Consider the following 22,025-nt stretch of genomic DNA (forward strand, 5'->3'; position numbering starts at 1 on the left):
AGCTCCGTGTCTTCCACGGCTGCGTGTGGTCCAGTGGTGACAACACGCTGGAGACGGGGCAGAAGGCTCGTCGCTGCTGCAGTCGTGGTAGCGGCAGGGTTGCCTGTCGCGGCGGGCTCAGCGTTGGAGAAGGGCAGAGGACGCTCGCGTGGTGGCGAGGAGGAGATGTGTGATTGGCTGCTCTTCATGGTGACAAGCCACCCCCTCTTGACCACCGTGTGGGTGGGAGAGTGAGCACCGTGTTTCTTCGTGCGTCGGACACCCTGCGGCCTCTCTCGCCTGGTCAGACGGAGTTCTATGAGGGCACACGTGCGGCGATCGCTCCCAGCTGTGGGCCCGCTTGCACCCGGTGTGTGTGTTGGGTGTTGGAGGAGACGGAGGGGCGGAGAAGAGAGACTTTATTCATAACGAATAGCATGAGTGCGCCTCACCGTCGCGTGCGTGTGCGTGATGCACGTGTTGCTGGCGGAGGCGGGGGACTGGAAAACTCGCCGCCGCCGCCGTCGCTGCCAGCACTGTTATGGGCCGTCATGTGTCCCGCCGCCGCCTTCCACCCACACGCTTTCTCTCGTCCCTATGCCCGTTGCTTCCCGCCTGACCAGACACGCGCGTGGCGGCCAGACAAGATGCCGCGCGGGCAGTGCGGCATCGAGCGCCGAGGAGACAACGGGGAGGGAGGGAGGGGGAAGGGTGCCGAGGAGAGGTGGTGGTATGAGGAGGGGGAGGTGCCGAGGCGGACAGGGGCGGTCACCCATGCTCCGTATGAGCCGCCGAACCGCCACCTCCAGTCACGGTGTGCCGTGCCTTCTTGTGCGTGTATGAGTGTTCGCTGATGCGCGAATTTCTATGACTGCGTAGAGTTGTCTCCAGGTGTGATCACACGCATCTGGGGCCTCTAATACACATCTGTGTGTCGCCGGACTCTCAGGGGAGTTGGCGCTACGACAGCTGCAGCGCTAGGCGCTACGCAGGCTTTCTTTTAACTGATCCACGTACTGCTGCAGCAGCTTTTCGCGGCCGTCGCCGACGAGCAGCGCCACGTATCGCAGGCACGTCTTCGCGTCTCCCATGAGGTGTACCTGCCGCAGCACGTCGGAGCGCTCCGCCACCTCGCGTGCCCAAGCCCGCTCGTCGACCTCCGTGCTTCCGCCACAACGGGTGACAACTTGCATGCTGCGATCCGTCTGACCTTCGAGCTCAGCCTTGCTGAGGCCGTAGTAGACGACCACGTCCATCGGCACATATGTGTCCTGCAGCATGCCGCTGTCCTGAATGATCTGCACGCACCGGCGCCGCTCCTGTAGGTACGTCGGTGGCAGCTCACGGCTCGACTCGGGCACGGGCATGCGCTTCTGCCGCTGCGCCTCAAGGAGGTCGACGAGGGTCTGCAACGCGTCTTGCAGCGCATCTGTGTCTTCGTGGAGCTGCTGCACCCACTTCCTCACGCGCGCACGCTGAGCGTCGTCGATGTGCACCGGTCGCAAGGAGGGGCTTCTCGCGCCTGCAGACGATGCCACCGACAGTGCAGCGGCGGAGGTCGACCTCGAGTGACTCGACGGCTTCGACGTGGGCGCATTCATGCGCAAAGGCATGCGCTGATAGCGCTGCAGCTGTGCCTTCTGCGTGCTACCGCCGACACCGGGCGAGGGGCTTCTCTGGGTGCGGCTGGGTGGGTAGATAGCCGTCACATCCACCTCTGCCGGATCTCTGTAGTCCTGCGGTGTGGGGTGGCGGCGCGCGTGTGCGGTGGGACTCGGGTGCCTCCGAGTCGATGTCGGTGGTGTTCGCAGGTGCGCGGAGTGCGGCGGGTCGTTCACGCGGTGGAGCGGGACATTATCGTGGAGGATGGATGCGGTGGTGTTCAGCGACGCCACCACCCGCGCTTGTGGATCCTTGGAGATGGGCGAGCACTCGATCTCCGCATCTTCCGGGGCACGCGGCTGACGCTGATCCGCGGTGTGCAGCGCTGCGTAAGAGCCGCTGGCGCCACGTGCGGCTTCTCCTGAGAGACGTCCGCTTGCGTCGCCTGCGTAGAGCACCGCCAGCGCAGCGTCATCGCCGTCGCGGTGTGTGCTCCTTGCTGACTGTCCACGAGTCACCACGGCCGGGCCGTGGAGAACACTACCACCATTGGCAGCCGGACTTGGCGCGCGACCAGTACTCACAGTGCGACGCTGCGGCGCCTGCTGCCGCTGCTGCTGCGATGGTGGCCCTGCGGAGGCTTCCAGCGTCAACGACTGCGGTGGCTTCGCTGATGGATCACGTCGCAGCCGCGCTGCACGTGGCTTGTATCGGCGGAGGAGCTCAGCATCCGTCTTGTCCTTCACGCCACCTTCCATCGACGCGCGCTGTCGCTTCTCCGGCGAGGCCGCCGTGTACCCCATCACGTCTGCCATCAGGTTCTCCATCCGCTCCGGGTGTGCCACGCCGCCGTACGCGTTGCGCTCCACCGAACCGTGGCGAGTCATCAGGTTGCTCGCGGCCACACTGGCTGCATCACTGCTACGGCCGCCAGCGTCCGGCAGCGCACTGTGGCTCCCTTGCAGTTGTTGTTGCGCTGTCGTCATTCGGCGCACGATGGTGTCCTCAAGGTACTTGCGCGACTCCTCGGCCAGCTGTTTCACAACTGCTCCTCGTAGTAGCCGTCCGTTGGCAGTCAGTCGCCGCTCCCGCACCGCCCGCGCCTGCGCCTCCTTCTCCCTCCGCGTCTGCGCCATCTGCTGGGCTGCGTGTTGGCTGCGTACAGAGTCGCCGTAGCCCGTCGGAGCCGTCACCCCGCGCGTGAGCATGTGCAGGAGATTCATCGACCGCTCATCCGTGGCATCCTCGTCCCCGGCGGCAAACGGTGCCGGCCGACTGCCCTCCCGCCGTCTCGACGACGTGAACGCCACCGAGGACATGGTAGAGCCGTCAACAGAGGCGCTGCTACCGGCCTTGGCCGCGTGCGCAAGCAGCGACGACGGTGCACCAGCGCCGCTGCCGCTACGAAGAGTCTCTGTGCGCGCGTACGGTTGCGTGTTGTTGATCATGTTCGGCTGTCGACCCCAGTTGCGCTGGGCAAGGGCTCTGTCTGCCAGACACGAGTTAGCCAAGCGGTGCTCATCGACCACCAGCAGGGTGGGGCAGAGGTTGCGCAGCACGGCCATGAAGCCCGGCTTGCCCGACTCCATGATAGGGTTGCCGCGCAGCAGCAGGTGTCGCAGGGCTGAGCACAGCGACAGCATCCGGAGCGACGCCCAGGTGCGTAGCTCGTTGTACGTGAGGTCGAGTGTCTCGAGAAGGACGAGGTGGGCGACGCCCTCGACCGCAGTGATGCCGTTGTGGCCCAGGAAGAGATGCGCCACGCTGAGGTTTTTCTCCAGCCCGCTGATGGTGCGCAAACGGTTGCGGCGCGCGTTCAGCACTGTCAGCATCTTACACCCCTGCAGCCCGCTCAGCTCCGTCAAGTTGTTGACGCTGACGTCAAGGCGCAGCAGCGTCGCCGGCAGTGCGCAGAGGGCGGTGAGATGATTGTGACTCAGGTTAAGGACCGTGACAGCGTTGTACGTCGTCCCGCCCAGCAGCGCGGAAGGTAGCTTCGCGCTCGTTGCCGCATCCACGCTGGTTTCGCCGCCGTGCGAGACGGACCCGTGCAGCTGCTGCTCCGCGGCACTCTCGTAAGCCTCGAGCACATCCCAGACAGTGAGAGCGCCTCCGAACATGTGTGCCTCCCGCAGTGCGCCGTCGCAGGTCATGAGTGCAGAGAGGTCCAGAACACTATCCAGCACCGGGCTGAGGTTCGCGGTCAGGTCGATCTGATCGTTGCGGTCTACAAAGGGCTCCCGTGATGCAGAGTCCGCCTTGGCTGGGGTGGAGGCCGCGTGCGCGGCGCCTGTGCGATGGGCAGACCGCTGGCTTTTTGTGGCGGCGGCGGTAAACGGCGAGTGACTGCCGCCGTTGCTAGTGTCCTCCTCCGCAGGCCGCCGCTGCGGGCGTGGCTCCTGAGTCGCCGCGGGGGAGCCCGTCGCCGTCGACTGCGCCGCCTCGAACTCGACAATACCATCGCTTGTGGTGGTGCTGCCGGTGCTGACGCCTTTCTTGACGTCCACACTTCTTGCCGGCGTCTGTACGTCCTTTGCTGAGGCGGTGGCTGCGGTCGGCGCTACCGCTGCTGTCGCTGCTGTGGCGGTGTTGGAGCGACCAAACAGCTCCTCACGGCGCTTCTGCAGAGCCTCGGCACTGCCGCTCGCATAGCTGCGCAGCGATGGCGAGGCAGAGGCGGAGGCTCCGCTGAAAGGCGGTGATAGCTGGCGCAGCGGACGCGGAGTCGCTGCTTGTGCCGGCGGCGACGTGGCCTGTCGCCGCTCTCCACTGCTGCGCTGCTGGTCGATGGTGCCGTAACTGGCAATGTGGGCGCCTTCGGATGCGTTGCCGTCACCGCCGCTGCGCCTGTGATGGCGGCTCGCCTGGCTGTGGCGCTGGCGCTCGGCGAACTCGCGTGGAAAGGGGGTGCAGAGGGAGGAGGACGGGACGCTGGTCTCGCGTGCCCGACTTCCGCTGTGCGTGGCGCGCGCATCCTCGGTAATCACCACGTCGCACGGCACCTCTGCGGCGGCGTGGAGCAGACTCGCCTGCCCCTCCGTCGATAAGGCGTTCGCCGACACGTCCAGCAGCGTGAGCCGTTGACACCCCAGAAGGAGCAGCTCAAGATGGCGCACGACACGGTCTGTGAGACCGCACCGCCGCCACAGCACCTGCCACTCAGTCACGTCGGCGTAGCGTCCTCGCGATGAGGGGCCCTCCATCTTCAGAAGGGACTCACAAAGTGCCACGACCGGCTTGTCGCCCACGTCGAGGTTGGTCATGTCCATCACCAGCACCGTCGACGGCGGCGCCCTTTGCCGGTCGCCAGCGCCGCTGCTGCGGTCATCGCCAGAGGTCGCTGGCACGTAGCTGCAGTAGGTGTTCAGCTTCTCTGCCCAGCCCTCCGTGTCGGCGACGCCCTGGCGCCGCAGCTCCGTCGTGAACAGCGCCTGTAGGCGCTCGGCGAACTGGGCGTGAGCTGACATGCACACGAGGGAGGGAGGGGGGAGGGAGAACAGCTCAAGGGGGCTGTAATCCGCACGGGTCTCGCGCACGTACGCGGGCACGCGCGCACGAATGGCTGAGCTCTCCTCTATGCGTGAGGCGTGCGAGTCTATGTCTATGCGTATGGGGCCGACTGTGCGTGTAGGCTGATGCGGCTGCGCACGTGCACGTCAATGCTTTTAAATATGCGAAGGAAAAGGGGAGGAGGGGGTGGGCGCAGGCGAGATCAGAGGACGTGCAGCAGTGGTGAGGGATGGCGAGAGGGGAGGCCAGGCAGACGCTGCGCAGGAGGGCACACGGGGTCAGTGGGTGCCACTTCGAGTGTTGCTCTCGATGTTCGCCACCGCCGCCGCTGCGTCACCTGACACGGCTGCGTACCTGCGGCGAGTACAGGCTAGAGAGCGAAGGGAAACGATGGAGGGTGGGAGAGGGTGAGAGACACCGGCACGAGGGTATGCATTGCCCTACGCGTGCGAGAGAGAGGCGCGGAGGGTTGCGCCCGACGTGCGGCTCTTCCTTCAACGACGCGCACGCCGGCAGTTAACACGCCTACACCCGCATAGAGAGACACAGAGCGTGCCTTCACACGAGCAAGAGCGTTGCCCGTCGTTCACCAGTCGCTGTAGCGGATGCCGGCCAAACTCCACGGACCCAAGTGCATACCATTGCAGCTGCGTGATGGCCGACAGCGACGACCATGCCAGTCGAGTAGGGGCTACTTCTGTGATGGGGAGAACAGGGAACAGTGGGGGCCACACAAGACCCGTGCACACATGCGCGCACAGACGGAGGCCACCCGACCCACGTTATAGGACACCAGCAGACGGGTGCCGAGCATAGACGAGGAGCGAGGGAACAGGCGAGGGAGGAGACGTGCATGGGCGGGGTGGGGATAGGTAAGGCTTGATGGCTGCTGCTGCTGCTGCTGCCAGTGGGCCACCGCGTCACAGCAGCTCTCCATCGACGACGAGCTTGTAAAGCGCTGGGTGCACGTCACGCCCAGCAGCCTCCAGCGACTGCTTCGTCGTTTTAACGAGCAGCGCGCGCTGGAGCAGGATGCCGCGGCGGTCGTACTGCCGCTCGAAGAGCTGCTGGACAACCGGGTGTGCGGTCTCGCCAAGGCGGATGAAGAGACCGCTGAGGTCGACCAGGAGGATCAGGTCCGTTTGCCACGCTGGCGTAGCGGAGAGGGACGAAGCACCGATGGACCACGTAGACGCCGAGGAGGTCGGCAACAGTGTGTCGTTGAGCAGGCGGTCGGCCGTCGAGTTCGGGAGGCGGCCTTCGTTGCCCCCTCCAGAAGCAGCAAGCGACGAGGCGTCCTGCGCCATTACGTAGGCCGTGTAGTCGGCGAGGCTGTGGGTGAGTCGCTGGAACTGCTTCGGCATGCTCGAGAGATCGATGCAGCAGCGGAGGACGGCTTCCACCTCGCGTAGGGTCATCCCTGCCAGAAGCCGCGGTGGCTGGTACGACGGCGGCTGGTCACCATGAGGCGGCTCGCCATCGCGCCGTTCCTGCACAACCACTTGCTGCACATATGCGAGAAGGGCGTCCACCGTCGTCATGACGGTCGTCATGACGCGACCGGCGACGCTGCGCAGCAGCTGAAGCAGCACGCACACCTGCTGCATTGTCAGAGGGGCAGCGGCGGCCACATCACCGCTGTTTTCCTTGGCGCTCTCCTCGGCTAGCTCCACGATACGCTTGCACATATTCTCCATGACCGTCGTGTCGACCTCCACAGAGGCGCGCAGCAGCCCTTGCGCCAGTCGAGTGAGGCTGTGCGCTTGCATGGTATGCGCCACCTCGCTGAGACGCCTGTACGTAGCCTCCATCACCGCCGCCGTGCGCAGCCCGCACGCGATCAGCAGGTACGACACATTTGCCAGCTCCGCGGGGGAGCAGGTGGGCAGCACCCGCTCCGTGCAGTGCCGGGCAAGGATGTGCACGACGTCGTAGTCCGTCGAGCTGCGTCGCTCCGCCAGCTCCAAGGCGGCCTTCATCACTGGCAGGCTCGCATCGTGGTGGTAGCGCGCGACGTTGGCGAGTACAGCAGCGCCGATGTCATCGTGTGGGAAGCAGTCCCGCAGGCAGTGGAGGATGGCCAGGGCAGTCGAGGCGACCGATACGAGCATGTGCGGGTCGTTCTGCAGCAGCCCGCGCACCTGCGCAGAGAAGATCGGCTGCACCGCCGTCACGCACACGGTGCGCACGCTCGCATTGCCAGACTGCGTGCCACACCGCAGCAGACGCACCGAGAGCTCCAGCGAGAACTTGCGCCCCATGTCAGCGACGCGACCGAGCAGGACACCGTAGAGCTGCTGATGATACACGCCACCTGCGCAGTAAGCCTCAACGCACAGGACGATCTCGTCCGGTGCCAGCGTCGGGGCAGCGCGCATAGTGCGCGAGACGAATGCGCGTAGCACCTGCTGCTGCAGCTGGCTCTCTCCCGAGAGCGCCGCGTAGCCGCGCAGCAGCAGCGGAATGTCGTGCACATTGTACGGCAGCTGCACCGCCTGCAGTACGTAGACGGCGAGGGTTCGCGGCAGCAGCCGCATCGCCTCTGCCTCTGACGCCGTCCAGCGCACCGTCGCAGAGGCCGCGGGCCCCGCCTTTGCTTCTCTCGGTGGAGACTGCTGCGGTTGCCGTGCTTCGTCCAAGGCCATGGCCTTCGCCTCCGTCGCCACTACATCAACGCCTCCAGTCAGGCCACGCTGTGAACCGCTGCCCTTGGCCGTGCCAGCTTCGCCAGCGGTGAGGTGTGCGACGACCTCGACAAGCGCGCCACACTCGCCCACCGTGTAGCGGCGCAGCGCGAGCTCCTGCGGCTTCAAGAAGGACTGGAGCAATGGCCCGTACGGGACGGTGCGCAGCAGCTGCAGGAGCGTCGCTGCGTCGCCGTCGTCGACGGCCGCCTCAGCGGTCCTCTGCACGGCGCTGAGGGTGTGTAGGGTGGTGATGCGCTGTGCCACCGTCGTCGTGCGCCGTGTTGCGGTTGCTGCGCCGCCGTCAGACGCCCTCGCTGCATGCAAGTCCTGGCGTAGAGCTACAACAAGGCGCTCGATGAGCCGCCGCACCGGCGGTGCCGCCAGCGGTGCGCCAGTCGCGTGCAGGCGCTGCAGCACCGTCATGGTCTGCGAGGTGGCAAGCAGCGGACTCAGCAGGTCCAGCAACTGTAGCAGCATCGACGTGAGCGCGTCATCAGCGCGGAGGCACAGCGTGGCAGCAGCACAGAGCAGCTGTGTCGCCAACACACCAGTCGCGGTGTCGGCAACGTCAGCCGTGCTCGCAGTCGACTCCGCGTGGGGGACCTCCTCAGGCGTCTGCAGGGCCGTGGCGCGCGTCTTCAGGTGCTGCTCCACCGCCGCCACCACGCCACGCACCAAGGCAGGAGAGACGTGCTGGACGCTGTCCGCGACGCACGTGACCACCATCACCTCAGTCAGCGTGGTGAGTGGCATCTGCAGCGCTGGCGTCGCATCGGTACCGCGGGACGGGGTGCACATGACGGCTGTCAGCGCGGGGTCAAATACGTCTATGCGGAACATGCGCAGCGCGGCTGGCTCCACCACCACCGTGTACTCGGTGCGCAGGCGGTACAGCAGGTGCACCACCGTCAGCAGGTAGTGTCGATACCGCTGCCGAGTCGTGCTGGCGGACACGGCGGAGGATCTGCTCGACTGGGTCATGCTGTTCGCGACGGCGGCTGTGGAGGCGATGTAGATGGTCAGCAGTTGATAAACGGCGAGGCCGCTGTTGCGCGCGTGGGCGGAGTGCGGGTGCCGCGTCAAGCCGTGCGACTGCCGCGACAGCTGCGACAGCAGCCGCTCTAGCCGCTCCACGACTGCAAACGCCCACGCGACCGCGGCTGCTGCATCGCTCTGACCACCGTCCCCAACGCCAGCACCGGCAGCCCTGCCGTGCGACTTATTCAGAGTACTGTGTAAGGCTGTGAGCTGGGCGACGGTGTCGGCTGGCATGCCGCACAGAATGGCGGCCGTGCTCAGCCGCAGCGCCACCTCTGTCAGCTCCTCCACCGACATCGGCATCGCAGCGGCGGTAGACGAGTGATGATGACCCCCGACAGTGCCGTGGCTAAGAGATTCAGTTGCCTTGCTTGTGCCGGCACCACCTCCAGAGCCCGCACGCTCCAGGCCCGACCCCAGCAACTTCACCGCCGACTCCGTGAGGCGTGGCAGGAAGAGCGCTGGCAACAGCGCCAGGGCCTTCTCGACGTTTTCCGACAGGGCTACGGGGGGTGCAGGGGATCGACCGCTTCTCCCTACAGCAGCGGCTGCCGAGGCAGGACTGCGCAGGCTGCCACTGGTGAGGTCGCTCACGTCATCGCAGCCCATCTCCGTCAGCCGAGTGCGGAAGCCCTCCCAGACGACCTCGAGCGCATCGGCCAGCGCCGCCTCCTGCCCTTCACGCTGCAGCAGTGGCAGCACCGCCTGCGTCAGCATCTCGACAGCGACGGCGTCGCCACGGAGAAGACACTCGACAAGGGCCTCCAGACCAACGAAGAGGAGATGGCTCACCTGCCGCCGGTAGAACGCTGGCGTAAGTATCGCCGAGGGGGCCGCAGCCTTTCCGTCGCTGTCAGTGGCGTCCAAGGCAGTTCGCCGCTTGCCGCGCTTGCTGCTGTTCCGCTCACGGCGCTGCCGGGCCGCGGCGGCCGCCTGCGACTGCGGGCTTAGCATCGCGGTCGCCGACAGCACAACAGACGCACCGGGCAGCGCCGCCGCGCCAGCCGCACCCGCCGCCATGCGCTGCGTCAAGTTGAAGGTGCTGACAGCAGCGTCTTTATGCCCGCTGACCTTTCCTGCTGCTGCAGCGTCGACCGTCACTGCTTCCTTCTGCGCTGCGTCGTTCGCTTCACCAAGCTCGTCTGTGGAGCTGACGACGACGCGGTAGCTGTCCTTGTTGCACTGCGCCAGCATCCCTGCCACTTGATCCACGAGCACCGCGCGCGTGCGGACCGGTAGAGAGGTCGTGGCGCACGATGCGGAGAAGCGGTTCACCGCCCGCACCACGTCGATGACATCGCGCGGCGGCAGCGAGAGGCAGAGACTGCTGGTGAGTAGCGACTCTGGTGGGAAGCCAGCGCACAACATCGCGTACAGCAGCTCCGTCAGTGGGCTGTGCAGTGGCGGGCGCGCAGGTGGTGGGCGAGGGGCACCAGCCTTCGCTAGCGCATGGCGGTGCTCCTTCTCCAGACGTTCCACCAACTGCGGCACACGCTGCGGTCGCTGCCGGAGGTAGGCGGCGGCAACGGTGCACACGTCCGTAATGATCTGCACGTAACTTGTGCGCTCCGGTGAGAGTCGGCGCAGCTCCGCCGTCACCGCTGGTGCGCAGATGTACTCGAAGAGGTCTGCGCCCTTGACGGTCTCCGTGCATCGACATGCCTGAAGCAGGATGCGCTGGCACGCCTCCTCAACTGCACTTCCCGTTGCCGGCGGGAGGACCACGCCGAGCTCCTCGATCCACCGCCTGCAGCGCAGGATGTCCACAAACACCGCCGCTACCACATCAAGACCACTTTTGTGGACGGATGCCTCGAGCGCTTGAAAGTGTGACGCCAGCCTGCCACGCGCACTATCGCGCCACCTTGTCCACTCGTCCACGAGGACCGCGTCGATAGGAGAGGCTCCGACAGACGCCGCCACCGACTTTGAGTGCGACAGCGCAGAGGCAGCCTCCACGGCCACCGCACTGACAGCAGCCACCAGGAACAAGGTGGTTGTGTCGCCATACGTGCTTTCCACCGATGAAGGAAATGACGACTTTCCCGTCTCACTTCTCGCCGCTGCCGCCGCCTCAAGCTGCTGGACGAGCGCGTGCGTCGGTGCCATCAGCCGTGTGAGCACCTCGAGCACGCGCCTGCTGAGGGCGATTTCTTCTCGGCTCTGGACCTGCTGCTCTCTCCTCGGGCGCTGGCTCAGCGCGACGGGCGTCCGCCTGTCCATCTGCCCTCGATGCACGTTCATCAGTGTCCGCAAGACCAGCGCCACGGAAGTGCACTGCTGCTGCACCGGCTGCCCCATATCGGCTTCAAGTTGCGCCTGCAGCGTCGACAGGTATGCGGACCATGCTGCCTCGTTGAGCTCGGCGACATTGTCTAAATGGCACATAACCTGGTGGTGAACGTGCAGCAGCGTGAACAGCTCCATCACTACGGTCTCGCTGCGCACCAAAGCCGGTGTGCCCTCTATGCGCCACCGCGTCTCCCCCACCGCTGTGGGCGAGGCGAGGCTGGCGCGCAGAGCGCCGTCGACGTTCGCGTGCCCTCGTGGGTAGAACATGGTGTACAGCTGCGGATACGCGTTTGGCTCGTTCGCGAGGGCGGACAACAGCTGCGCGCGTTCAGAAACGTTTATCTCCACCGGCAGCGCGCCACCGCCGCCGCCGCCGCCGCCACCGGTGGAGGCCGTGCTACCCCCACGGATCGCGCCTACGGCGTTACCCGCCGTCGTGCTGCGCTCCGACGCTGCCACATTTGCCGAGGATGAGGACGCTCCAGCGGCGACTAAGTGGCGCTGCTGCCAGCGACAATGGCGCCGGAGAGTCGCCCACTCCTGCACAGCATCGCCGAGGTGCACGACGCGCTCAACTGGAGCGATTGCAGGTGGCGGTGCCGGGGCCTGCTGCCGAGTTGCTCGCTGCTGCTTCGGCTTCTTCGCCGTCGCTGCCGGTACACTGTCATCAGCGGCGGAGATAACCTGACGCCTTCTTGTTTTCCTCGCAGACGGCGCCAGCATCACACCGGAAGTAGTCAGTATGCCAACATGCGTGTACGTCCGCGTAGGTGTGAAGAGCGGCGCAGGAGAAGCTATCCTTTCTACCACGGCTGCTGCTTCGGCGCTACCAGTGACTATGACGGCCCCGAGTGGCACGTGCCATACGCGGCGCATCAGGCTCGACGATGTCGACGACGAGGGGCGCTGAGAGAGCCACGTGTACATTCGAGAGGACATTGTCTACGGTTGCTGGAGGCCGCACCCCCTGGGCAAGTGTATGCGCGTATCTGTGAAGTGCGTGTCGGCGCACCCGCTTCAGGATGAGCTCAAGCGGATGTGCGCGGCACTCTCCGTGTCTGCCTGCCTGTCGCCGGCCTCTGTGAGCGTGTCTGCACGGCCGGTGATGGACGCTTGGGAGTGCGACCAGGCCGCGGCTTTTCCTCTTCTTTGTGTGTTCCTAGTTCAGCAGTCGGCCGGCTGTGCCGCGGTGGTGGGGCGCAGAGGAGTCGACGGGGTTACGCTTTGCCAAGCAGCTTTGTCCGTGTACGTGTGTGTGTGTGTGTGTGCACTTGCTCATGACTTCTCGATGCAGCCGTGGAGCGCAGCAGCAGCAGCAGTGGGCACGGCGTGGACATGGGTGACGGTGAAGGGAGAGAGAGAGGGAAGGTGATTGATGGAGGTAGGAGTTGAAGCTGAAGCGTCACGGTCGAGGATGGTTTGGAGAAAGGGAAGGGGAGGGGCTGCAGCGACGGCGGCGGCGGGCCGCGTTGAGGGTGGTGCACCCGTCACAAGCACGATGATACGTACGCACACAAAGAGGGCGTAGGCGACTTCGTTCAAGCCAGCACACAGCCTGAGCACCACACACACACACACACACTCACACGCCCGCCCAACACCAGATCACAAGGGAGGCGAGAAGACATGAGAATTACTCGGCAGGCATCCGCGCATCGAACACCGGAAATTTCACCAATGCGCTCATGAGACTAGCCGTACACCTAATAGAGCTTGCCGTGCCGCAGGATCGACCGCACGTCGGGAACCACCAGCAGGCACTCCAGCAGTGACAGCAGCGCAAGCAGCACTTCATCCTCGTCGTCCTCGGTGCCGTCGTTGGCGGCGATGTCGTCGCCCACGCTGGAATCATCTGAGGTGCCGCCTGCGACGTCGTCGTCGTCTGCGGCCTGCACACGACCGGCACCGCCGTCATCTGCATTCGACGACGCGTCTGTAGCGGTGCGTTCCTCTAGTGTACCGCCTGCATCATCGTCACTGGCCTTGAGACTGTTCTGCGGCTCCACCTCCACGGCACCATCACCGCTACCTTGGCCGTCACGACCGCTGCTCCCACGTCGCCGCGTCGTCTCGCGCGCCGGCGGGGCCATCTTGGACAATGCAGGGATGTACGGGGGTATGACCAGCGTATTCTCCGGGTTCACGAGCGTGCACTCCTCCGAGTTGTCGATCATGACAAGCAGCTCCGGCGGCACCTTGAGCAGCCGCAGGTCCTTCACTAGTACCTTGGCGTGCTCGTTCATTGCAGCCTTCTCTACAGCGGGAAGGCCCATGTCGACGCCGCCGCGGTCGGCAGCTGTGCCAACAAAAGTAGATGCCGCCAGTGTATGGTAGCTGGCTGTTGTCCCACCGCTGCCAAGCAAGGGTCCCTTGGCCTCGGAAGAGAGTGTGTTGCCCCACGCATGTGTGGAGCCCCTACCATGGCGACCGCTCTCGTTGACGTCATCGTCGGTGTTGGTCGTAGAACCGCTGTGGCGGCCGCCAATGCTGACCCCTGAGGAGAGGCTGCCCAACGGATCGGCGCCGCTACCGCTGCCGCCGCCTCCACTGCGGCCGCAATCGCTGGAGCCATGCGCCACGCTGCTGCGGCCTCCATCCCCGCCCGACCCCAAGGGTAGTCCGCGCATGCCTGCTGCCGCGCACATCTTGCGTAGCAGCCCCCGCGGGACAAGCCGGCAGTCCTGCCGGTAGTAGCGGTACTTCAAGAGACGGTCCGGGTCGATGCGCTGCAGGATGGTGTCGGCGTACGGCTTCGACGCGGAGGTGAACAGGACAAGGTTAAAGAGCTTCGCAGCTGTGGAGAGAAAGAGGCGGGCGTAGGGCCGCTCCCACACGTGGAAGAGCTCCGCCCCCGAGGCGGTCGGGATGACCTCCGAGAAAGTCGGCGGACCTGCCATGTTCGCCGTGGTGGTGGAAACGTGGCACAGAGTCTCGTCAAGGTCGATGACCAGCACCTTTTGCCGCGTAGCCGGGTAGCTCAGCACATGGTGGGCTGTGATGCTTGCTATGAGGTGCGGCGCGACGCGCGAGCTCGAAAAGTCCAGGTTGCGGCTGCTCACGCGCTTGTAGACGACCGAGGAGGCCTGACGGTATCGTGCCGCCGCTGCCGCCGACGCGTTTGTGCGGTGGCGCATCGTGTGAGGTGCAACGCTCGAGTTAGAGCTGCTGTTGTCGTCCGTTGACGGGTCGCCCAGCAAGCTGCTACCGCCGATACCGCCGCCGCTGCTGCTGCTCGTACGCAAAAAGTGCGGCGGCCACTGCGGCTCCGGGTGACGCGTTGGCATCGTCGACACCGTCGGCTGCTGGATGGGACCGACCACGATGCTCACGAGCTGGTGAAGACTGCGTGAGGTGCACAGCGGGTGATGCGGTGGGACGAGGAGGCGACTGCGCACAGCCGACATCCACCCTTCCACTTCGCCCTTCTTGCCAAACAACAGGCGACGCTGAATGAGCGGTAGCCCTTCATCGATGCTGTCGCCCTCGCCGGCGCACTGCCCCGAAGCTGTGGCTCCTTCTGTCGCTGCAGCAGCGGACACGGAAGCGTCTAGCTGCCGCGCCCCCTTCACGTCTGCCTCGCTGTCGGCATCGTTGTCTTCCCCGTCGCTAACACGGCCGTAGCTCCGCTGCGTCATGCGAGCACTCGCACGCGTCGATTCAGCAGCGGTCGCCGAAGATCGTTGCGCCTCCACAGCCGACCGTGACAGCGGGAAGGAGCGGTGGCTGCAGCCGCACAGGAAGAAGAAGAGCACGATGACGCTCTCCCTCAGGTGGATGATGGACTCCCAGCCATCCGAGGCGAGGCTCGATATGGAAGTAATGACGTACGGGAGCAGCACGGCATCCCAGAGCCACCGCGCGTACTTGACGATGTCGGCCAGCATCCCCCCTCCTACCAGAGGACCGATGAGCAGATCCCTTGCCGGGAGCAGGCTCACCGTCAGGCCTCCGTCACACGCGGAGGCGCACGCCCAGGCACGCAAGCGCGGACTCGATTCAATGCTTCAATGATGTCGAATGCCTTTAACGAGCGTGCCGCTGTCTACCGTGACAGCGCCAACCTCTGCAGACCTCTCTGCGCTAACACCACAACCCCTGAGCTGGAGAGGGGACACGCACACGCACACGGACGTAGACGTGCGCTTTCTCTCCTTCAGTTTGTGAGCGAAGATGTGCCTGCGCCTGGGTGCGTATCAGATTGGGCGTGTATGCTGGTGAATGCTTCCGTTCCTTCACCAGCGGGAGAGAGATGGACGGAAGAAGGGAGAAGGGGGGAGGAGTTACATCGAGGCCATTGAGCGAGTCCGCACATTCGTCTCCGTAGATCCGACTGTTGGGGGATGGTGTGCGTGTGCCGTCGTGCCGCCTACACCGAGAGGGCCACAACGGCAAGCATAGAGCGTGTCTCTCTCATACCGGAGCATCGATACACGCATGTGCCTGTACTTGCGCACGGACGAGAGTGCTGTGCCACCCGCTCTTCCAGCCTCCTGTCTCACGAGGTGAAGACACGAAGGGGGTGGTGTAGGCGAGACTCAGTCTCGAGGCACGGACAGTGAAGCTGACGAGGGATAAGAGGCCATGATGCTACTGAGGCACCCCCGTCCTGCAAGGAAATGGAAACCACAGCGTGCGCTGGCAGGCAAAAGCAAGACAGCGCTTGCCCTGGGCGACGGATAGAAAACACGATCGCCCCGCCCCCTCGATCTCGCTGCACCGTCGTATCCCCGAGAAGAGCCGTGCAACGATGAATGGGCGGTGCGCAAAGGGAAGGACACTCATACGTGTCCGCAGGGGTCGACGTACACTTGCCTTCGCTAGCTTAGGAGAGCGATGTAAGGAGAAGTGGGGGCGAGAGTCCGTCGTCAGCACCCGCACTGTCCAACGCACGCCTTTACCATTGCGTATCCATGCGGATGTGATGCCACTCAGGCGGCAATGATTACTTACCGATCAGCGAGTGGCGCCGCCGTGCGAGTTGGCGCACGCAAGAGGAGATACGGAAGGAAGAAAGCGGGGGAGCGGGATGGTGACAAGGAGGGAGGGGTGTGGTGAGGGGTGCAGCGGACCAACTGGCATGCTACATACGTAGCACAGGGGTGGGTCGGGGAGGACATCGGCTCTGGTTGACCATGGCGTGCGCTCCGACGTGATGCACTTCCATCCCATCTATACGTCAGGGAGAGGGCAGGAGGAGAAGAGGTGCGTGTGTGTGTGGGGGGGGGTTCGGAGTATCATCGTACACTCGAAACAAGCACACGGAAGACACAAACAGCGAAACGCTGTCGGGGCCCTTTGCGACGCCCTACGCGCCGGCCCGAGCCCCTCCATTCCCTTCTCCCTCTGTGTGCGTCTGGCATGCCTCCCTTCTCTCTGCATGCCTGCGTATTGTTTAGCGAGTCGGCTTAGGAGAGATGCCAGAGAAGAACAAGAAGGCACTCACACGGACATACGTGGAGCTTAACCGGTTTGCCTCGCAGGAGGGAGCTGAAGGGAAGGTGTGAGAGAGGCGAGAGAACAGGAGGAGCCACAGTGCGTGAGCCTTCGCCTCGATGGCAAGATAAGTCCCGCACGTGCCGACGTCGACAACGGCGTCCTTCTCGTTCCACCCCTGTGCCTCGCTCTCATTCTCCTTCATTCCTCTAATTTATAAGTCGCTAGTACTCCTTCGCTGTTAGCGGGCCTCCACACAGATGATTCGCGCACGTGCGAGTTGCATTGGGGCCATCACCGTTGTCATCTCTATCAGTCCTCGCCTCCTCCTGACCTCTTCCAGCCCGCACGCTCTTGAGCCCACCTACATATTTCGAATCGAGGCAGGCGGCGAAGTTAGGAGAGAGAGGGAGGCGGAGGCAGCCCAGAGAGAGATGCGTGGGCGTATATGGGTGGGCAGCGTACACGCGGGACATCTGGCAGAGACACGTGCTGCGCCAGCAGGTGAGCAATCGAAGGGGACGAACAGCTACGAGGCGCGACACGACGATGAGGGTAGCCAGGGCGTTGAGGGGCAGAGGCGCCGTGCCTGGGGAAGAGATGAGGAAGAGAGCGGGGGATGCCAAACTGTCCCTGATCACGTCCGTGGACGTCTTCTCACTCATTGTTCGTCTCCAGCGGCGTATCCGTCGCCGTCCCCGTGTGCTACCTCGAATGGGTTCGCCTGCTGCGCCTCGGCGGCTGCCTCGCGACGTTGGTGCTTGCGCTCGAGCTTGTCTTCGCGCTTTTGACGCTTGCGCTGCACATTCTCATCCTGCAGGACGCGTCGCTTCGCCTTCTCCGTCTTGCGTGCGCGCACCTTCGACGCGTTCACCTGCACCTCGCGCAGCGTCTTCTTCTCGGTGCGGTGGTAGATGACCTCACCGCCGGCAAAGCCGTTCTCGACCTTGCTCAGCTGCAGCGTCATGCGCGGACCGATCTCCTGCAGCTTCACGCGGCACTGCTCTCGATGCTGGCGGAAGGGCTGCGCAAGCGGCACTTCCTCTCCCTCACCGTCCGTGTCTGACCAGGCGTCCTCGCGGTCTAGCACCTCGTCTATGCTCTCCAACGTACCTAGCTTGGTGGGGCGTCGGTTTTCTAAGAGCTTCTTTACTGTCTTGGTGACACCGACGGTGCGCGCGTTCACGTAGTAGTGCCGCACCTCCACCACGTGCTCAACGTGGTCGTAGTGAAAGAGACAGATGCGCTGGATTTCGCTGCTCTGAATCGTCTGCACGTTGAGCGATGGAAACAGCGCCTTGAACGTGGCCGTCAGTAGCGGCACCTCCGCGCGGTGCGCCAGGTCGGGGTGCGTGAAGTTGTTGAGCACGACGATCGGCGCCACTTCCCACGCGGCCCGGTCGACTGCCACGGGGCGGCGCTGCTTGGCGACGATTTCCTTGTGAAGGGTGAAGCTCAACACGCGAAACGACAGCGTGGGACCGTTGAAGAAGCGCATGATGCGCAGTGATGTCCCCTGTGACGGGGCCGTAAACAGCTGCAGGTGCGAGGCGCTGAAGGTGGCGGCTACGGCGAGGAAGTCCTTCAGAGACTTGTTCTTGCCGTGCAGCTTCTTGCTGCTCCACGGGAGAAAGACGTTACGCCACTCGTGCATCAGCGAGCGCACGTGAACGCCGACATCGCCGCGGTAGATGATGATGGACTTTGGGGTTCTCTTGTCTGCCTCTGTCGTGTCCAGCTTGCCCGGCATCGCCGCGTTGCCCTTTGCTGCCTTGCCCATCTTTGCAGTGGTTTCTCCTTTGCCGTTTCGTTCGCTTCAAGTCGTCGATCAAGCCGACGGATAAGAGTGTGTGAGGGAGAAGGGGGTCGATGTGCGGTGGACGCAGCCTACAGTGCACGGGTCGAGAGACTGCGATGAAGAAGGCACGAGGCGTAGCTGATGCGCCTGGGTGCGTCCTTGCACGCGCACTGGGGTGGGCACAGTTACTTGTACACGGGGAGAGAACTATATGGGTAAAAGAGGGGGAGACAGAGAGGGTTAGGGTGGAGGGGGTGGGGACTGCCGCGCCCACAATGCAGTGCAGTCCTCGACGGCTCACTGCAGCGCGAGAGAGAAGAGAAGGGGAGGGGGAGGTGCGGCGAGACACGAGATGGTGTTGATGCGTGAGTGGAGGCAGGTAGATAGGGACGTGTGTATGCGTGCATGTGCGTTGGGGAAGAGCGCGCAATCCACGCACCAACGCCGACATGGCACCATCTTTCACAGACAGAAAACAGCTCTCCGCCTCGCCGCACAGCAGAGTAACCTCGATAACGGAGGACAAGCAGAAGGACGAGGAAGGAAGCGGCGTCGAAGACAAGTGCGCTGCCGCAATGGCCAAGGCGGTCGGAGCTTCTGCAGGTGCGCGTTCACCTGTGCGTTGGTTCGAGTGCGCGTGTGTGTGTGCAGATGGGTAGGAGAGAAAAACGGCGATCGGTATCTGGTGAGTGCGCGAAGGGACGGCTGGGTGGTGGGAGGGCGAGAGAGAACTGAGGCAGTGACTCCATGCTCCACGTCCACCATCTCCAACCGTGTCGCGCGCTGACTCGCGTGTTGTTACTTCTCCGCTCACTTTCGTGCCGTGCGCGAGAGGAGAGCGACAACCGAAAAGGGCAAGACGAACCGAGAGCGGACAGGGTTCATCATGAGGTTGGGGATGGGGTGGGGAGTTGGCGTGGTGGCGAGGCAGGGCGAGGGGGGCTTCTTTTGCCTCTTCCAACGCACACAGAGGGCGTGCCCCCCACCCCCTGATGGCAGTGGGCAGTCCTCGCTTTTCTACTTTCCGCTCCCTTCGCCATCTTCGAGTGCTTCGCTGCACCTGTGGCACACCCCTTATCCAGCACCCACGAACCGTCACCGCACGCACCGATGTAAATGGTGATAGGCGATGCGGCGCCTACCGCAGCCAATAGCCCGGGTTGGTGCACTTCCCCTCCATCAAGGCGTTGTACTGCGAGGCGCACTGGGCGACGATGCTAAGCGCTGTCTCGGCATCCTTGATCGCCTTGTTAAAGGCAAACTCATTCTTCTTCTTGCCGTCCGGCACCTTGTAGTTCTCGAACCAGTCGATGATGGTCGCTTGCAATTCCTGCGGCACCTTCGACAGCATCCCGTAGCCCTCGCCCGCCGTCGTCGACACGGACTCGACGATGATCTTCCAGTCGGTCTCGCCCTCGTCAATCAGCCCGAGCACACCGAGGACGCGAACTGGTCCGTAGGTGCCCACGCGATGCGGCGTGCCGATGTGTACGACGTCGACGGGGTCGCCGTCGCCGACGCACTTGGTGTTTGGGTCGATGTGCGTCGGATCCTCCCAGGTGCAGGGAAGGAATCCGTAGTTGAAGGGCATGTCGCCGTACAAGAAGTACCGCAGTGGCTGCCCCTCCTTGCTCTTCAAAATGTCCTGCTTGATGGGGTTGTGCGGCTCCTCCTTGCTCAGTTCGAGCTTCGCGCGCGTGCCCTTCGGGATCTCCGTCACGCAGGTGAGGACGAGCGGTTCGGCAGAGGCGCCAGTGTAGAGAGGCAAGTCGTGCCAAGCCGACACTATTGCGTCTGTGGCGGCATTTTTGTAAAACACGCGCCACGCCTTGCTGCCGGCGGGGCCCTCCTCCGTGGTGTTGTAGACGGGCAGGGCCACGACGCTGGCTGCCGACTTGCTGCTGAGGAGTCTCAACGCTCGACTCAGCATCTGCATAAGAGGTCCTGCTCAGCAAGAAGAAGGGTACACGTCTGTGCCTGTGCGGATGCTGTTGACACTGTGCGAGTGAATGAATGACGAGTGGCGAGGGAGAGGGAGGGAAAGGATGTGGGGGCAGTAAGTGCATGCGCACCCGTCATCACGCTCATAGGCTGCGAGGGAGCCCCCCGCATAGGCATGTAGCCGTCGACAACCGACAACAAAGCGCCATTGTGTTTGCCCATATGCGAGGAGGAGCCCATAAGCATGTACATGGGCACATAGACGTATATTATATATATATATATATGTAGATAGATAGATACGCACACCGGTAAGCGCGTACACGCGCACAGCACACACACAAAGGCAATAGGGATGGGGGAGAGAAAGAGAGACGAGGCGCAGAAAACGCGGCCGCAGCCGACGTATGGGCAACAGGCAGAGCATCAGGTGCGGCCGTCCACATCGCGCACACGTATAAACGGAGCCCCACAACAGCTTACGATCAGTGGCACATCGCAGGGCTGGAGAGGAGGAGGCGAGGGGTGGAGGAAGCGGGACTGCTCGGGACTGGTGCCTGCACGTGTGTGAATAAGTACCGTCTTCGCTCTCGCGCTGTCTCAGTTTTGCTCCACCCTTTTCCCCTTCCGTCCCTCTCCTCCATTCCTTCGAAAAGCAGCTCAGCCGAGAAGGGCTCCGATGCAACTGTTGACGCCCTTTGCGATGACACCCACCACCGGGCCGAATATCATGGAAGCGTAGGAGAGTGCAATCTTCAGCGCCTGACGCGCGTAGGGGATGAAGCTCAGCGCGTACCACAAGATGCACGCCAGCTGCACGAGTGCGAAGAAAACGCACAGCAGTTTAGACTGGAGCCACAGTGCGCTTAGCAACGTCAAAACGACGGAGATGACATACAGACACGCCGCTTCGAACCGGTTCGCCTCGAACATGGTGCGCAGCTGCTGGGCGCACCCGGCGAGGAACATGGTGGAGCACATGCAGAAGATGTTCCCACATGTCATGAAGAAGCTGAACTTCTTCGGCCGAAACCACATTGCCATGCCCAGGAGGATGAAGAGGATGCCCATGCCCATCATCATGAAGAACCCGGTTATGCGCTGCGTGTAGGTGAGATCTGTCATCTCCGAGAGCTCCTCCATGTATCCTTGCTCTGGCGGCATCTCCGTCAGGAGCGCTGTGTCAGGCGGCGGTTCATCGGACACGAGGCTAAGCGCTTTGTACTTGAACTGTGACCAGTACTGGTGCAGCTTGTTCTCACCGTCCTCCTGCAGCACGCCGGGGTTGCGCTGACGCCCCGAGTCGACCATCGTAATGTGCCGCCTCACTTTCGATGCGTCAATTCGACCTCTCTTCCTCGTCAGGGAGAGAGGGGTGGTCGAGTGCTACACAGACAGAGGCTCACAGACAGGCAGAGGATGGATGGGAGTGACGTAGAGAGAGGGGGGGGGGCGGTGGAAGAAGCGCGGTGGGTGGGGAGGCGATTCGTTCACCAATGGAACACGCGCGCGGCCCTTCCTCAACAGAGAGGACAGAAAAAAATCATACCAGCGAATACGGCTAAGTCCACTACGCGTACCGCTCTTCACCTTTTCCCAGCAGCAGCAGCAACGTGCCAGCTATCCTGGCGACCAGGAAAGAGCTGCCTTGAGAAATGTACTTTCGTTGTAGAACAGGGGGCCACTGGGCCCTTCGATACCATCCGCTGACTGTGTGTGTGCGTCACCCGCCCGCCCCGCCTCGC

The 22,025-nt window shown here is 63.7% G+C and overlaps 6 protein-coding genes across 6 annotated transcripts; all 6 read right to left on the reverse strand.

Moving 5' to 3' along the window:
- Positions 1 to 956: 956 nt before the first annotated feature.
- On the reverse strand, positions 957 to 4,850 carry LMXM_03_0870 (conserved hypothetical protein; the record flags this gene model as incomplete). Its single annotated transcript, XM_003871707.1, has 1 exon — positions 957 to 4,850. The coding sequence occupies one exon, from the start codon at positions 4,848 to 4,850 to the stop codon at positions 957 to 959; it is 3,894 nt and encodes a 1,297-aa protein (XP_003871756.1).
- A 1,161-nt stretch (positions 4,851 to 6,011) lies between these two features.
- LMXM_03_0880 (conserved hypothetical protein) lies at positions 6,012 to 11,375 on the reverse strand (the record flags this gene model as incomplete). Its single annotated transcript, XM_003871708.1, has 1 exon — positions 6,012 to 11,375. One exon carries the CDS (start codon positions 11,373 to 11,375, stop codon positions 6,012 to 6,014), a length of 5,364 nt encoding a protein of 1,787 aa, XP_003871757.1.
- Positions 11,376 to 12,811: 1,436 nt separating this feature from the next.
- Positions 12,812 to 14,743, reverse strand: LMXM_03_0890 (conserved hypothetical protein; the record flags this gene model as incomplete). Its single annotated transcript, XM_003871709.1, has 1 exon — positions 12,812 to 14,743. The coding sequence occupies one exon, from the start codon at positions 14,741 to 14,743 to the stop codon at positions 12,812 to 12,814; it is 1,932 nt and encodes a 643-aa protein (XP_003871758.1).
- Positions 14,744 to 17,202: 2,459 nt separating this feature from the next.
- On the reverse strand, positions 17,203 to 18,291 carry LMXM_03_0900 (putative peter pan protein; the record flags this gene model as incomplete). The annotated part of the gene is made up of 1 exon (XM_003871710.1): positions 17,203 to 18,291. One exon carries the CDS (start codon positions 18,289 to 18,291, stop codon positions 17,203 to 17,205), a length of 1,089 nt encoding a protein of 362 aa, XP_003871759.1.
- A 1,186-nt stretch (positions 18,292 to 19,477) lies between these two features.
- LMXM_03_0910 (putative inorganic pyrophosphatase) lies at positions 19,478 to 20,269 on the reverse strand (the record flags this gene model as incomplete). Its single annotated transcript, XM_003871711.1, has 1 exon — positions 19,478 to 20,269. One exon carries the CDS (start codon positions 20,267 to 20,269, stop codon positions 19,478 to 19,480), a length of 792 nt encoding a protein of 263 aa, XP_003871760.1.
- Positions 20,270 to 20,940: 671 nt separating this feature from the next.
- On the reverse strand, positions 20,941 to 21,591 carry LMXM_03_0920 (conserved hypothetical protein; the record flags this gene model as incomplete). Its single annotated transcript, XM_003871712.1, has 1 exon — positions 20,941 to 21,591. The coding sequence occupies one exon, from the start codon at positions 21,589 to 21,591 to the stop codon at positions 20,941 to 20,943; it is 651 nt and encodes a 216-aa protein (XP_003871761.1).
- Positions 21,592 to 22,025: the final 434 nt, after the last annotated feature.

This window comes from Leishmania mexicana, chromosome 3 (genome assembly GCF_000234665.1).
Source record: "Leishmania mexicana MHOM/GT/2001/U1103 complete genome, chromosome 3".
Lineage (NCBI taxonomy): Eukaryota > Euglenozoa > Kinetoplastea > Trypanosomatida > Trypanosomatidae > Leishmania > Leishmania mexicana.